The sequence below is a fragment of the Tenrec ecaudatus genome, chromosome 1 (genome assembly GCF_050624435.1).
Source record: "Tenrec ecaudatus isolate mTenEca1 chromosome 1, mTenEca1.hap1, whole genome shotgun sequence".
Taxonomy (NCBI): Eukaryota; Metazoa; Chordata; class Mammalia; order Afrosoricida; family Tenrecidae; genus Tenrec; species Tenrec ecaudatus.
The window spans coordinates 76,596,110-76,608,888 of NC_134530.1; the positions used below are offsets into that span (position 1 = coordinate 76,596,110).

The 12,779-nt window shown below is 39.9% G+C and overlaps 1 protein-coding gene across 2 annotated transcripts in view; it reads right to left on the reverse strand.

The window, feature by feature from the left end:
- Positions 1-3,284: 3,284 nt before the first annotated feature.
- EPS15 (epidermal growth factor receptor pathway substrate 15) overlaps positions 3,285-12,779 on the reverse strand; it is a 151,763-nt gene continuing 142,268 nt past the window's right edge. Inside the window, exons 24-25 of one of the 2 annotated variants that reach the window (XM_075555863.1) lie at positions 8,521-8,714; positions 3,285-5,658 (exon numbers count right to left, since the gene is read on the reverse strand). In XM_075555863.1, the coding sequence (XP_075411978.1) occupies positions 5,512-5,658; positions 8,521-8,714 (341 nt within the window). In that variant the 3' untranslated portion in view covers positions 3,285-5,511. The remainder of the gene's footprint in view (positions 5,659-8,520; positions 8,715-12,779) is intronic. The other variant, XM_075555865.1, reaches the window with a different exon arrangement.

Genomic DNA, 12,779 nt, shown 5'->3' on the forward strand with positions numbered 1-12,779 from the left:
CCCCTGCCTCACTCCCTGGAAGAAACCTTATGCTTGGTAAAGTAGAGGTGAAATAACAGAGGAAGATCCTCGAAAAGATGGCGGACATGGTGGCTGCAACGATGGGCTCGACCAGGACCATGAGTGTGAGGATGGACAGGGCTGGGCGGTATTTGGTTCCGCTGTACAGAGGGTGGCTGAGTCAGAAGGGACGCCAGGGCCCCTGACAACAGCAAAGGAGCAGAAAACGGAGTTTTAGGAAACCTTCGCTAAAGCAGCCTTCCCCAGCCCTCGCCGATGAATTCCCCCGCTCTGGGCGTTTCATGCTCTCCCATCACAATCCGCACTCCATTAAACGCACACATGTCCACCCGCCGGACTCTGACCGCGATGGCCAGGTTGTCCGAGTCTTCTTGGTTCCCACAGTTGACTGGAGTAACTGCTTCTCAGCTCTCCATGTTCAGAACACAGGTAACACACAGCTTTATGGCAGGGGCACTACGGTGTGAGTCCTGGCACCACAGGATGTTCTTGTAATTATTTTTTCAGCAGAGCTGGGTGCGCATGGATTCTGGAGCTAGACTGAGCAGGAACCATAGCTCTGACACTTTTAAACTGTGTGATATGCGCTGTTACTTAACCTCTTTGTAACCTTAGTTTTTTCATCTGTAAAGTAGTAAGAACAGTGCTTTCTGAAAAGGGCGTTAACAGAGACTAAAAGGACTCCAAATAATACTGGGCACATAGGAAGTGCTATGTGTTAGCTTGCAATTATTAAAAAAACCAGAGAAACTTTGCCTACCCATAAAGTAAGTCCCTGGGTGGTACAAATGGTTACCATGGCTGGCTGCTAACCACAGGTTAGAGGCTGTAGTTTCCCAGAAGTACTGTGGAAGGGAATGATCTACTTGCACAAATCAGCCACTGAAAACTCCTTAGAGCAGTTCTTCTCTGACACACATGGAGTTGCTATGAGTTGGAATCAACTCAATGGCAATGTTTTGTTTTTTAATCCACGAGATTAGAGGTGCTTTACATTACAGCAGAAGCCATAGATTGGGGACATCACAAGGTGAGACAGTTTTCCAGATTAAATATTTTAAAAAGTTACAGAGACTTTGAAGGCCTGCAGCCTCAGCATCAACTGAAAGCTTGTTAGAAATGCAAATTCTTGGGTTCCACTTTAGATCTACTGAATCAGAAACTGGAGGGGGGGGGGGTAGGATAGCCAGCATTCTGTATTTTATCAGGTGATCAACTTGATTATTTTTTTGTTTACTAATTATTCTAACCATTCTAAAGAGCAGGTCGATTCTCCCCAAACACTCCTCCAATTGGTCATTTTCTGTCAGGTCTGAGCCACAACCACTTTTAAGGTCGTCTCCTCTGGATGACAGCTTCTCCCTATCTTAGCTCTCCTACAAAAAACCACCACCAAGAGCAGTCTACAGCCTGGTCACACAGAATTACTCCAATTATGTGCAGCTTGCTAAGCACACCTTAGGATGGGCACACACACAAAATGTGACCTCCTTCTCTGGCGTTACACAAACTACACCTTCTGCCTTTATCTGTATGGCAAGCACTTCAAAACTTACTCTGGTCTCCTTTGGAATGTATACTTTCCAGAACCCTGCCAGCACGGCTGACTTATTTTTCACTTTTTCTAGCCTTGGGGTTTTAAAATTCGTACCTCTTTAATAAAAAAGCAGTTGGCCATTTCTCCCATGTACTAGTTTATCATTTAGAGTTAATACTAATAACTAACATCAGATACGTGCTTTCATGTATCAGACACTGTTCTAAATCCTCCTTGCACACAATAGGAACATTAGAAAATGGTTTTATGTCACCTGGTATGTGGCTGGGTGGTTCCATTAATTGCCAAGAGCATGGAGAGGATAATTTGCTCATCACATTTCTCCTCAGGGTGCTCACCTCTAACCAAAGTAAAGAGTCGTGGCTTACGCTCTGGAGCCAGGCTCCCGACTTAATTCCAGCACTGTCATTTGCTAGCTGTGGCCTAGTAAGGGCACATCTTCAGGGAAATGAACACAATAATAGCACCTATACCTTATAGAGTTAATGTTGTGAGGATTACATGATCTAATAAATGTAAAGCACTTAAAATAATGCCTAGAAATTAAAAAACACTACTTATTGTGTCCTCTCCCTAATATGTCTAAGAGCATTAAAAAAAAGACAAAACACCGTAATCTAAAAAGATTAGATCTGTTTTAAAGAGATCACAGTTCAATTTCATGCCCCGCTACTTGTATTAGCTATATGATCTGAAGCAAATAATTTTAATTCTGAGCCTGTTTTCCTATTTCTAAAATGAGAGAGCCTACTAAAGGCTAAAGAGCAAATGAGAACACATACATAATGTATTCATAACTAATAGCTAGTATTACTACTATCATGTGACTGAATTTAATGAGTAACATAAAAAAACTGTTAAATCAAATCCTGAACTTCTTAAATAGAAGAGGAAGTTAAATGCTTATTGAGCATCTACTATGTTCCCTGTGGTACGTATCTCAGCATTAGAAAAATTCTGAGTTCAGTGTTGTGGTGCTCACTAGAGCAAGAAAATGAGGCTCAGTCATTTTTTTTCTCCAAAGAGAGTCAATCTCAGGACTAGGTGCATTCACTACATCATAGGGACCTCCCGGAGTCACAAATCTACATTCAACATATATATAAAAAGCTTGGGTGGAGAGCAAATGTTTTGAGAATGATGTGCGTTACACAATTGATGTACAAATGTGCTTTACACAATTGATGTATGTATGGATTATGATAGGAGTGTATGAGCCCCTAATAAAATGATTAAAAAAATATAAAAGCTACCTATATTTCAGGTACTTTCTCTAGGCATTTACATTACCTGTATTTCTTTAAAAGTAACAGGGGATGACAACTAATAATAAGTTGCCATTTATGGGGGAATTTATTCCTTAGCAGGCACTGTCCCAAGCACTTTTATGCTTACTAGTCTTACTACTTGACCACAGACCCTGGAAGACGCGCAAACAGTTAAACGGTTGTCTATTAGCTAAAAGCCTGGCAGCTGGAATATACCCAGAGGCACTTTGGAGGGCAGGCCTGGCAATCTGCTTTCAATCGGTCACAGCCTTGAAGACCTTCAGGGGCAGCTCCACTCCACCCGAGGGGTTGCCTGGAGTGGGAAGGGACTCAATAGTAACCAACAACAACATGCCTGCCCCTCCTTGGATACAGCATGGACAGACTCAGAGAAAGGTGCAAAACTCCATTTCAAATAAGATATAGGAAGAGTATGCTTTATTATATGTTCAGTTTATTATTTTCCTAAGTACAAGCTACAATGTGGAATTTTGGAATGTCAGAGAAAATTCTACAAAGAGAGCCCCAGTCAACCTGAACAAGCAAGTGTAGAAGGCGGGTGAAACTTTGTAAATAGTGCCATTTAACACCCAGCAAACTTTAGGTCCTTTTCAAATGCGGGCTCTGGAGTCAGTCAACAGGGTAAAAGAAACACACAAAAGACCCTAAGACATTCATCCTACACAAGTGAGCATGGAGATGAGCATAGAGAATTATATAATATATACATACTTTAATATTATATTGGTCCACTGAGTATACATATTTTAACAAAAGATAATCTATGTAATTCAGTTAAACATACATAAGATTAGAGTACACGTATTACATTGAAAGTTGGTGTATATAAGTTACAGATATTTAATATTTTCCAGAGTGTTTTTAAATACAAAAAAATATTTTAAAAGCATTTTAAACCTTTGTTCATTTTCCCAGTGCAAAAGAAGGTTGTTCAAGTCAACTTACTTTTTCCTGAAGAGTTAAGGGGAAGAAAAAAAAAATCAAAACCTACTACTTAATGCACCTTCCAACACTGCCTGCTCCATCAACTTTTGCAGTACCATCCTTAGGTCATGGGACTGATTGCGTTACCAAAAACTAAAGCCTTGTGATGATGGTTCGGCCCCTGCTTCCTATGTATGACTTTTACGCTGAGGGGTTTCTATTTACAAAAGTAGAAAAAGTACTGTGTGACAGTGGTTTAAATTGTGTTTTGAACTGTAGCAGTCCAATTCTGGATGGAGGGGGGGGGGAGCACCATTCCAAGAGGTAATGAATTAGACATTTAAAATTTTATTCATAGGCTAGGCCATCAATACCTCCTTGACCAGATGATCCCAGGGAATTTTAGTTTGTTTTTCGGTGCATTTAGTATGCAACTGATTACCTGTCATACAGATGTTTCAAAACTAAAGTTATTTTACAACTTACAGCCTATGTTAATATTTATTTTGAAGTTGGCCTATCCACTAGGTCAGTTTTATAGGAGATGGGGCTTTTAACATATGAAGACCTTTTAAAATTTTTCTTTTTTCTGCTAGCTTGCTAGTTTTATAAATGAAAACAAAGAGAATTAAGAAATTATTTTAAATCATAAGGATGGGAAGAAAAGAAGCAACAATATGATTTAAAATATATACCACCTTCTCCATTTGTACTCAGTGAAAGATTTTACATATCAAGTCAAGTAACTGAGCCTTCATTAAAGAAAGCAAATATATATATATATATATTTGAGAAATTACTTTCTAGTTCTAGCGTCCTTCTGCAAAAGTACAAAAATCAATCATGAACTGAAGAGGTCAGTGCCACAGCACGGGGGGTGGGGGGGCAGCCACCACATTAAGAGTTTTGTTTACTTTAGACCTAGATCAATGGGTATAAAGTGATCATTCTTTTTTTTTTTTTTTAACAAATTTGATTTGTAAGAAACTGATTTTATCAACTGGCAAACACATGGAAGAGGTGTCTATTTATCTAGGATTCGTTAAATCCTCAGAACTTCTTTTTTTAAATGTATTTCACACAAGAGGCTTTAATGTTTTTGTTCAGGAAAAGACCGCATCTGAACTGTAATGGCTCAACCGAAGCATCATCCCCCTTTGACAGAGTGGAGTCCACCTAAGCAAACAGTTTTCCTTGACTCTAAAAAACAAACTAAACAGCACTTTTATTAAAAGGCAATGCTAACATGCACTTTAAACCAGCCAATTTGCACCATCAAAAAAGAAGCAGGGCATTCTTGCCCTCTCCCCCCACCCCAAGCACTCCTATCAGGGGAAAATACTGCAAACTTTAAGAAGCCCACTGGCTGTCATCAGAAAACCACAGAACAAGGGTAGCGCAGGGATGAAGCGATTTCTCTATATTCCGGAAGGCAGCGGCTTGGGCGCTCTAACTGTACAAGTTAAAGTAGCACAGACAGGCAAAGCTCACAGTGAGTGCACACCAGAACAGGGGCTTAAGCGAGGGCAGTCTCACTGGGTTAAGGGAGGCAAATCTGAAATGGGGTGGGGGATGAAACAAACCCCCCAAACTTTTGTCACATTGACAGGAATCTCAAATAAGTTGTATCTCCCAGGCCCATAGGTAGTTTTGATACACACTATACACTGCTTCAGTATTCAGGAAGCAGAGTGTTGCTGACGGAGACAGGAGGCTTCTTCATGCTTCTGAGATCTCAGATTTGCTGAGTGCGATAGCCAGTTCCAGGTCTTCTTGCTCTTGCTGATTCAGTCGGGCAAGTCTCTGCTCTTCCTCGCGCTCACTTTCCCTCTTGGCCCATTCAATCATGTCTTCTTCAGAGGGATACTGCCATTTAAAAGACCAAATAAATGAATGAAAGATGTAAAGAGAAAAGAAGGGAAATAGGTCTCGCAAAAGGGTATTAAGTATTCATTTCACTGGAAGGACAATGGGAATAGTCTTATTTGGTGCTGGCTAATTTTTTCTCCTGAAAAGACATTTAGGTTTAACTAGAAATTGAACTGTGGTTTAATTTTAAAAGTTAGTGCAGTCTACAGTCTATAAAACTAAACAGTAAAGCATCACTTAATAAGTGCAGAGATGCTTACAGCAGATTAGAGTATTTATAAATAGTGGAGAATTCGCATTTCTGATCTAACATTTACTCCTTTAACTTTAGCAAACAACCTCGCATGTCAAATCATTTCTAACTTAACTACTTTGGCAATTCTTTATCTTATGCTAGCTCTTCATAGAGAAAACCTCAAAGCAAAAATTATGCTGAATTTTCTGTACATCATCCAAGAGGACAGAGTGAGTAAACCAAGCGAGAAGCAGGTCAAATCATCTCTCTAACCCAGCACGTTTTGAGAACGTGGTGTCCTAATCTGAACAAAAGCTTGGTGGTGGTGGTGGCTGCTACTGAGCTGATTCTGACCCAGGGCAACCCCTGTGTGCAGAGCAGAACTGACTGTTCTGTAGGGTTTTTAAGGTTGTGCCAGGTCTGTCTTCCAGGGTACCTTTGGGTGGGTTCAAATTGCCAAGCTTCTAGTCGATCAGTCAACTGTCTGCACCAACCAGGACAGTAAATACAATCAAAACACTGGTTAATTATTAGCTTTAGAGATATTTCTATACTTCCAAAATGGCAACCTGGGCAGAAAATAAAAATTCTACTTTATTTAAAATGGAAAAAGAATTCCTTAAAAGGATGAAATTGTTAGGCTTTTCCAAAATGGTATTCACCCCCCCCCCCGCCCAGAGAACTGGAGGGGTCTCTGAAACTTACAAACATAATACATCTATTCCTCACTTATAATCTTGTTATCTGACATTTCACAATTATAAGAATTTTACGAGAGTGAACTATCTTTCGTATTAACGTATGGCAGTAACAGATACTAAGGTATGAAGCTAGAGCGATGCGGCTGTGATGGTTAAAGGCTTTGTGTCCACCTGGCTGGGACATCATGTTCAGAATTGACTGGTTATATAAAGGTAGAGTCATCCTCTGTTTTGTGATCTGGTGTGGTCGTTCTCCATTTTTGCAAAACGTCAGTAATATCCTCATCTTTGGAACCTAGCCATATTGCTAAGTGAGGAGTCATCATTTTTTCATAACGAAACGAAGATCACGAGCCACTTTTATACTGTGGTATGGAGAGATTTTAGAGAACGAAATAAAGCAAAATACCTCAGTTACTGTTCAAGATTCATCTCAACCAGGTTTTGACTTGCATAATTCACATTTCAGATACCAGAGGTTTATTTTAGTTTAAGTAAGATAAGTATCTCTTAAAAAAGGCTAATTCTTGGCTTACTGCTTAAATTTTTTTTTCATCTAACAAAAGCTAAATCAGCATAATTCTATCCCTCCCTTTTCACAATATTAAAAAATTATGATTCAAAGTTTGCTCCTTCACATTCAGGAGAAGCCACTAGAACTCAGAGCATGGATTCAGAAGCTGAGACGCCCATTCCTAGTCTGTCCGCCTTCCTTAGGTGCAAGCAGACTCCTGCCTACTTTCTAACTAGAGATTGGTGCAGGGACAAAGGGGTTGGTTGAGAACTAAATACTACACCATGGAGGGAAACATCGGGCAAAATGTGGCTGGGGTTACTATTTCCGAAATAAAGGGTAAAAGGTGATAATAGAGGAAAATTCCTCTGTTATGCAACACCCTGTGACGCTGCAAGACAGAGGATAACTTCCTGTAGGGTGTGGAAGGCTCTAAGTCTTTGTAAAAGCAGACGGCCTTATCTTTTCCTGTGGATTGGCTGGTGGGTTCAAACAGCCAACGTTTCAGTTGGAAGCTGAGCGCTTAACCACGGCACCACCAAGGCTCTGATATAGAGTAGGTGGTTATAATGAAGGTTGTTTTGTCTGAAAAATAATCTTTTTAATTTTAAGTTGTATGAATACTGAGTTGATATATGTCATTATTTTAGGTTCCTCCAGACTGATGCGTCCATGGTGTGTGACTCTATTTTCTGTGCTCTTCTAAGCCCTTTCTATAAGGATCTTCTTACAGGAAGAGCCTTCACAGTCCTTCCATTGCTTATAGAGGTCTGCCCATTCTAATCAGCTCTGCGAGAATGCAGAGTAACTATGAAAGGTTGGCCAATGAGGGCTCCCCAAATAATTAGACTGCTCGGATGTTGACAATCATTATTTATTTTGCAAAACTTACATTCACCTTTTTAAAAATGGAGCTACTTAAAACAAAAGTCTTACTTTCTATTCAGACAAGGCCTAGCCTTTTCAATTCCATTTCCCACTAACTTTTTGAAGCCCCTAACCCCCTATTTGCCGACTAGTTTCTGGAAATCATCAAAACTTTATGCGCAAACACACATACATAGTTACGAAGACACAAGCTCATTACTGACATTAGTCATCCAGGCCACAGACAGCAAAAGACCTCTAAAGGCCCATTACGTCACCATCATCTATAACCGTCTGCATAATAATCTTTTATGTACATTGCCCTTCAAGCCTAAGAGAAGGGCTTGGAAAACAACTTTCCATCAAAGAAACTAGGACTACTGAGAGAATCAAACAGAGGTTTTGCTTGGGGGAAAAGTAAAAGATTTTTCGTAAATTGGTTCAAATGATGCAAATTTGGCAGACTCCAAAGTAAATTTTGAAAACTCTTCAAATTATAAATGGAAAGACTTTCCCCCAAACAGCCCATTCACAGTACTTACAGCACTGAAGTTAGCAAAATTGCTTGGGTCAGCCTCTTTATTGGTAGTGGTAGTAGTAGTAGTAGTAGAAGTGAATGGATCGCAAAACATATCAGGATCTTTTTCTTTGGGGCTATCATTGCCTGGGAAAGGCTGAAATGGATCTTTCAGTTTAAAGGGATCAGAAGAATCCAATTTGCTGATGGGTCTTTTCCCTGGATCAAAATCATCACAATTAACTCAAACCAGCATGTATAGCAAACATAAACATACAAGAACATGAACAACGGGAGCATTAAAGAACTGCGGGGGGGAGGGGGGGGGAAGGGAGAGCCTAAAACACATACTCAGTATTAACACATACTCAATATTACCGTAGGTGGTCACCTCAACCTTCTGTCCTTCAGTTTTTCTACACACAACCTCTCGAAAACAAAATGCAATTTTACAAAAGGTTTTCAGAAAGTTCATGGAAAAATTCCACAATCAGTTCATTGTTTTTCCATAAACTTCTAGAGCACTCATATGCAGCATAATGGGAGAGGAATAAAAAAGAAAAGACAAGCAAGTAACAAAAGGGAGTACATGGGCCAGGAATCACTTTTATTTGGAGACTAAACTTCATTCACATCCCTGCAAAGTAACAAGTGCCGGCAGCGGGTGGACAGGGGAAACGAGGAGGAACATGACAAGCAAGAGAGAGGACTCTCTTGTGTGATAACCTCAATTATTTACTAGTGGCAGGAAGAGTAAACGACCTTTGAAATATGCCCAAAATGTTCTGATTTTTCTCTGGTTCTATACACAGTATCTGAGAGCTTAAGGTCAACATCATCACAGCAAAATCCCACCATGTTTGCCATTCACAGTGTTTAAAACTCTAGAATAAAAAGAATGGCTTGAGGCCCAGGGCCGAAATCTTAGGGGTTGCCGATAAATTAACCTTTGGTCAAACAACAGCACAGTGCCTTCTCAATTACTTATTAGTTCATCATTTTTAAACAAGGTTTTTAATTTTAGAATCTTAAACAGTATTTCTTGAAGAAAAGATGTAAGGATAGGTGTTAAAATATCTTCAAGCACATATTTTCTTAAAATGCACAACAATGGTGATAGTAACTATAAAATACTCAATCACTGTAGCAGCTTATAAAAGATGCTCATATCTCAGGGATTTGGCCAACAATTATGAAAGGCAGGCAAGATTCTGCCACCTTCTAAGAGTTAAGGCAACTAAGGGTCACAGAGCTCATCAGTGGAATTGCAAGCATTAGAGCCTGGGATAGGCTCCCAGTCCAGGACCTGTCCCACAAACCACCTTTCCGTCTTGATCTTTCTATGTCAACACTCACTTTGCTCACGAGTCAGACTTAACCAAGGCACGAGTATAATATCTCACTTCAGAATTAAAAAATAATTTCACCAATTGCATCATAAAACTTTAAAAGAGAAATGGATTATTGTTTAATTTTTTTCTCTAAATATATTCTGACCTACCAACATGTGGTATACAAGGAGGTACTCAAAAGAACCCAGATATGATATGAGGGGGATAGTGCATTTGGAGTTCATTCCACCAGGTCAGCTTTCTATTTAGAAGTTCTGAAAAGATTGCATAACAGTGTGTGACAAAAGAAAGCCTGACTTGCGGTAGACAGGGGACTGGTTTTGCCACCACGACAATGCACCTGCTCATGCAGCAATCGGTGAACCAGTTTTGGGCAAAAAATAGCATGCCTCTCTTGCCCCATGTACCTGTCCTTGCTCTGTGTGACTTCTTTTTGTTTCTGTAAATGAAGAGGGCCATGAAAGGACATTGATGTGACAATGTAGAAGAGGTGAAGGAAAAAAACGAGGGAGTTGCTGCCTGTCATTCAAACAGATGAATTTGAAAAAATATTTCCAAGAATGGAATTGCATGCTGACCCCCGCCCCAGAAGCATGCACGACAGAGGACAGCACTGAAGACACAGCCCAGGGAGAGGGGCAGGTCTGCCCAGACCACACGGGAGCAAACTAAGAGGGAAAGAGAGAGAGATCAGTATCCTGGTCCACCAAGCTTCGAAGACAACATTCCCACTCAAGAGGAGCCAATGCACAAAGAGGGCCATAGAGTCAACCCCACCACAAGACACAGACATCCCTTACTGACCCACAGCTCTACAGGGGGCAGCACCAGAGACAGTGAGAAACTGTGCCCAGTATGATCCCCATAGAGCAGCAAGGGGAGCAAAGCAACAAAGTCCTTGAGGAATTCTGAACATAGATTTGGGACTCAGGGGACAGGGCTTGGCACTGCATCAGACCCGATTGGAAAACATTCATGAGGGTCAGCAGACAAATCTAGAACTAGTCATAGGCTACTTTTTTCTCTTTTTTACCCTATGAAAATAGCCTATCAATATGAGATAGGCAGGTTAAATAATCCCAAGGAGAAAACAATGGTTCTGGGGGGACAAGGAAGAGGAGGAGGTGGAGGAAAATGAAGGGGGGAACCAACAAACCCAGGGACAAAGAAATAACAAGAGATCTAAAATCTGGCAGGGTTCAATCAAGTGCAATGTAGCCAAGATGAATTATTGAAACCTGAATGAAGGTCGTACATGATAGTGGGACAAAAGGAAAGGAGAAGGAAATAGAGGAAAGAACTAGGAGGCAAAGGACATTTATAGGTCCAAATACAGGCATGTACATATGTAAATATATATGACGATAAGGAAGTAGATCTATGTACATACATTTATATGTTAAGTGTTAAAGTAGCAGATGCACACTGGGCCTCTACTCAAGTACTACCTCAATGCAATAATACTTTTTTCTAATAACCTGCGATGCTCACCTTCCTGACATGATCGCTAAAGACAAAATGGGTATATAAACACATGTGGTGAAGAAAGCTGATGGTGCTCAGCTACTGGAAGATAGTGTGTCTGAGGTCTTAAAGACTTGAAGGTAAGGAAGCAGTCATCTAGCAGGGAAGTAACAAAGCCCACATGAAAGAAGCACACCAGAATTGTGTGATCATGAGGTGTTGATAGGGTCAGGTATCAGAGGATCCAAAACAACCAACCATTTGGATGTGAACAAAGCCCATCTGTAGACAATTGGGCATTCCCTCACAGAAGGGTCACAAGGAAAGGATGAACCTGCCAGGGTGTAGTATAGCACTAACAAAATACAAAACATTCATAAAACACACAACATTCCTCTATTTCTTTAATGCCCCACTTTCCCCCACTATCATGACCCCAGTTCTATCTTACAAGTCTGGCTAAACCAGAGCATGTACACTGGAACAAATAAGAGCTCTCAACACAGGGAATCCAGGACAGATTAAATCCCTCAGGACCAATAATGAGTAGCGATATCATGAGGGTAGGGGGAAGGTGGGGGGGAGAAGGAGAGAAAGGGGGAACCGATCACAATGATGGATGTACAACCCTCTGCCCCCACCTAGGGGGATGAACAACAGAAACATGGGTGAAGGGAGATAGCAGATGGTGTAAAATATGAAAATAAAAATAATTCATAAATTATCAAGGGTTCTCGGGGTGGGAGGGTGGAAGAGGGAGGGGGAAAAAGAGGAGCTGAAACCAAGGGCTCCAGTAGAAAGAAAATGTTTTGGAAATGATGGCATCAGATGTACAAATGCGCTAGATACAATAGATGTATAGATTGTTATAAGATCTGTAAAAGCTCCCAATAAAATAATTTTTTTAAAAAGAATGGAATTACCGATTTAACAAATGTATTAAGTGTAATGGAGAGTGTTTTGAAGGTGATAAGGTTGTCTTGTAAAAAAAATTTTTTTTGAGTACCCCTTCATATTTTCCTCAAAAGAAAGGAACTACCTGGATTATTCACCTGATATTTGCAAAAGATAACTGATTATTAATACCTGCACAAGTAGTTTTTTTTTTTAAGTCAGAAAAGGGAAAAACAATATACTCAAGAAATGTCATGGAGAATTATGAAAGCCCTGAATAATAATCTGTAATTACTAGGGTAAAAATTTCACTGAAGGATTATATATGATCAATAACAATGTATCACCTACGTCTTTAGCACCTGAACCATAGAGGGGATTGTCTTTTTAGGCACTTCTTGTGAATTTTATTTTCATTAAAAACAAAAAAGATTTTTTTGTGTATTCTACCAAAAAAATAAAGTAAATCCAAAGCGCTTAATAATTTCTCCTGGGAAACAGGTAATTACTATTATAAAATAAAGGAAACTTTTATTAAGTGAAATACAATTACATTTAAGAAAAGGAGTAGCTT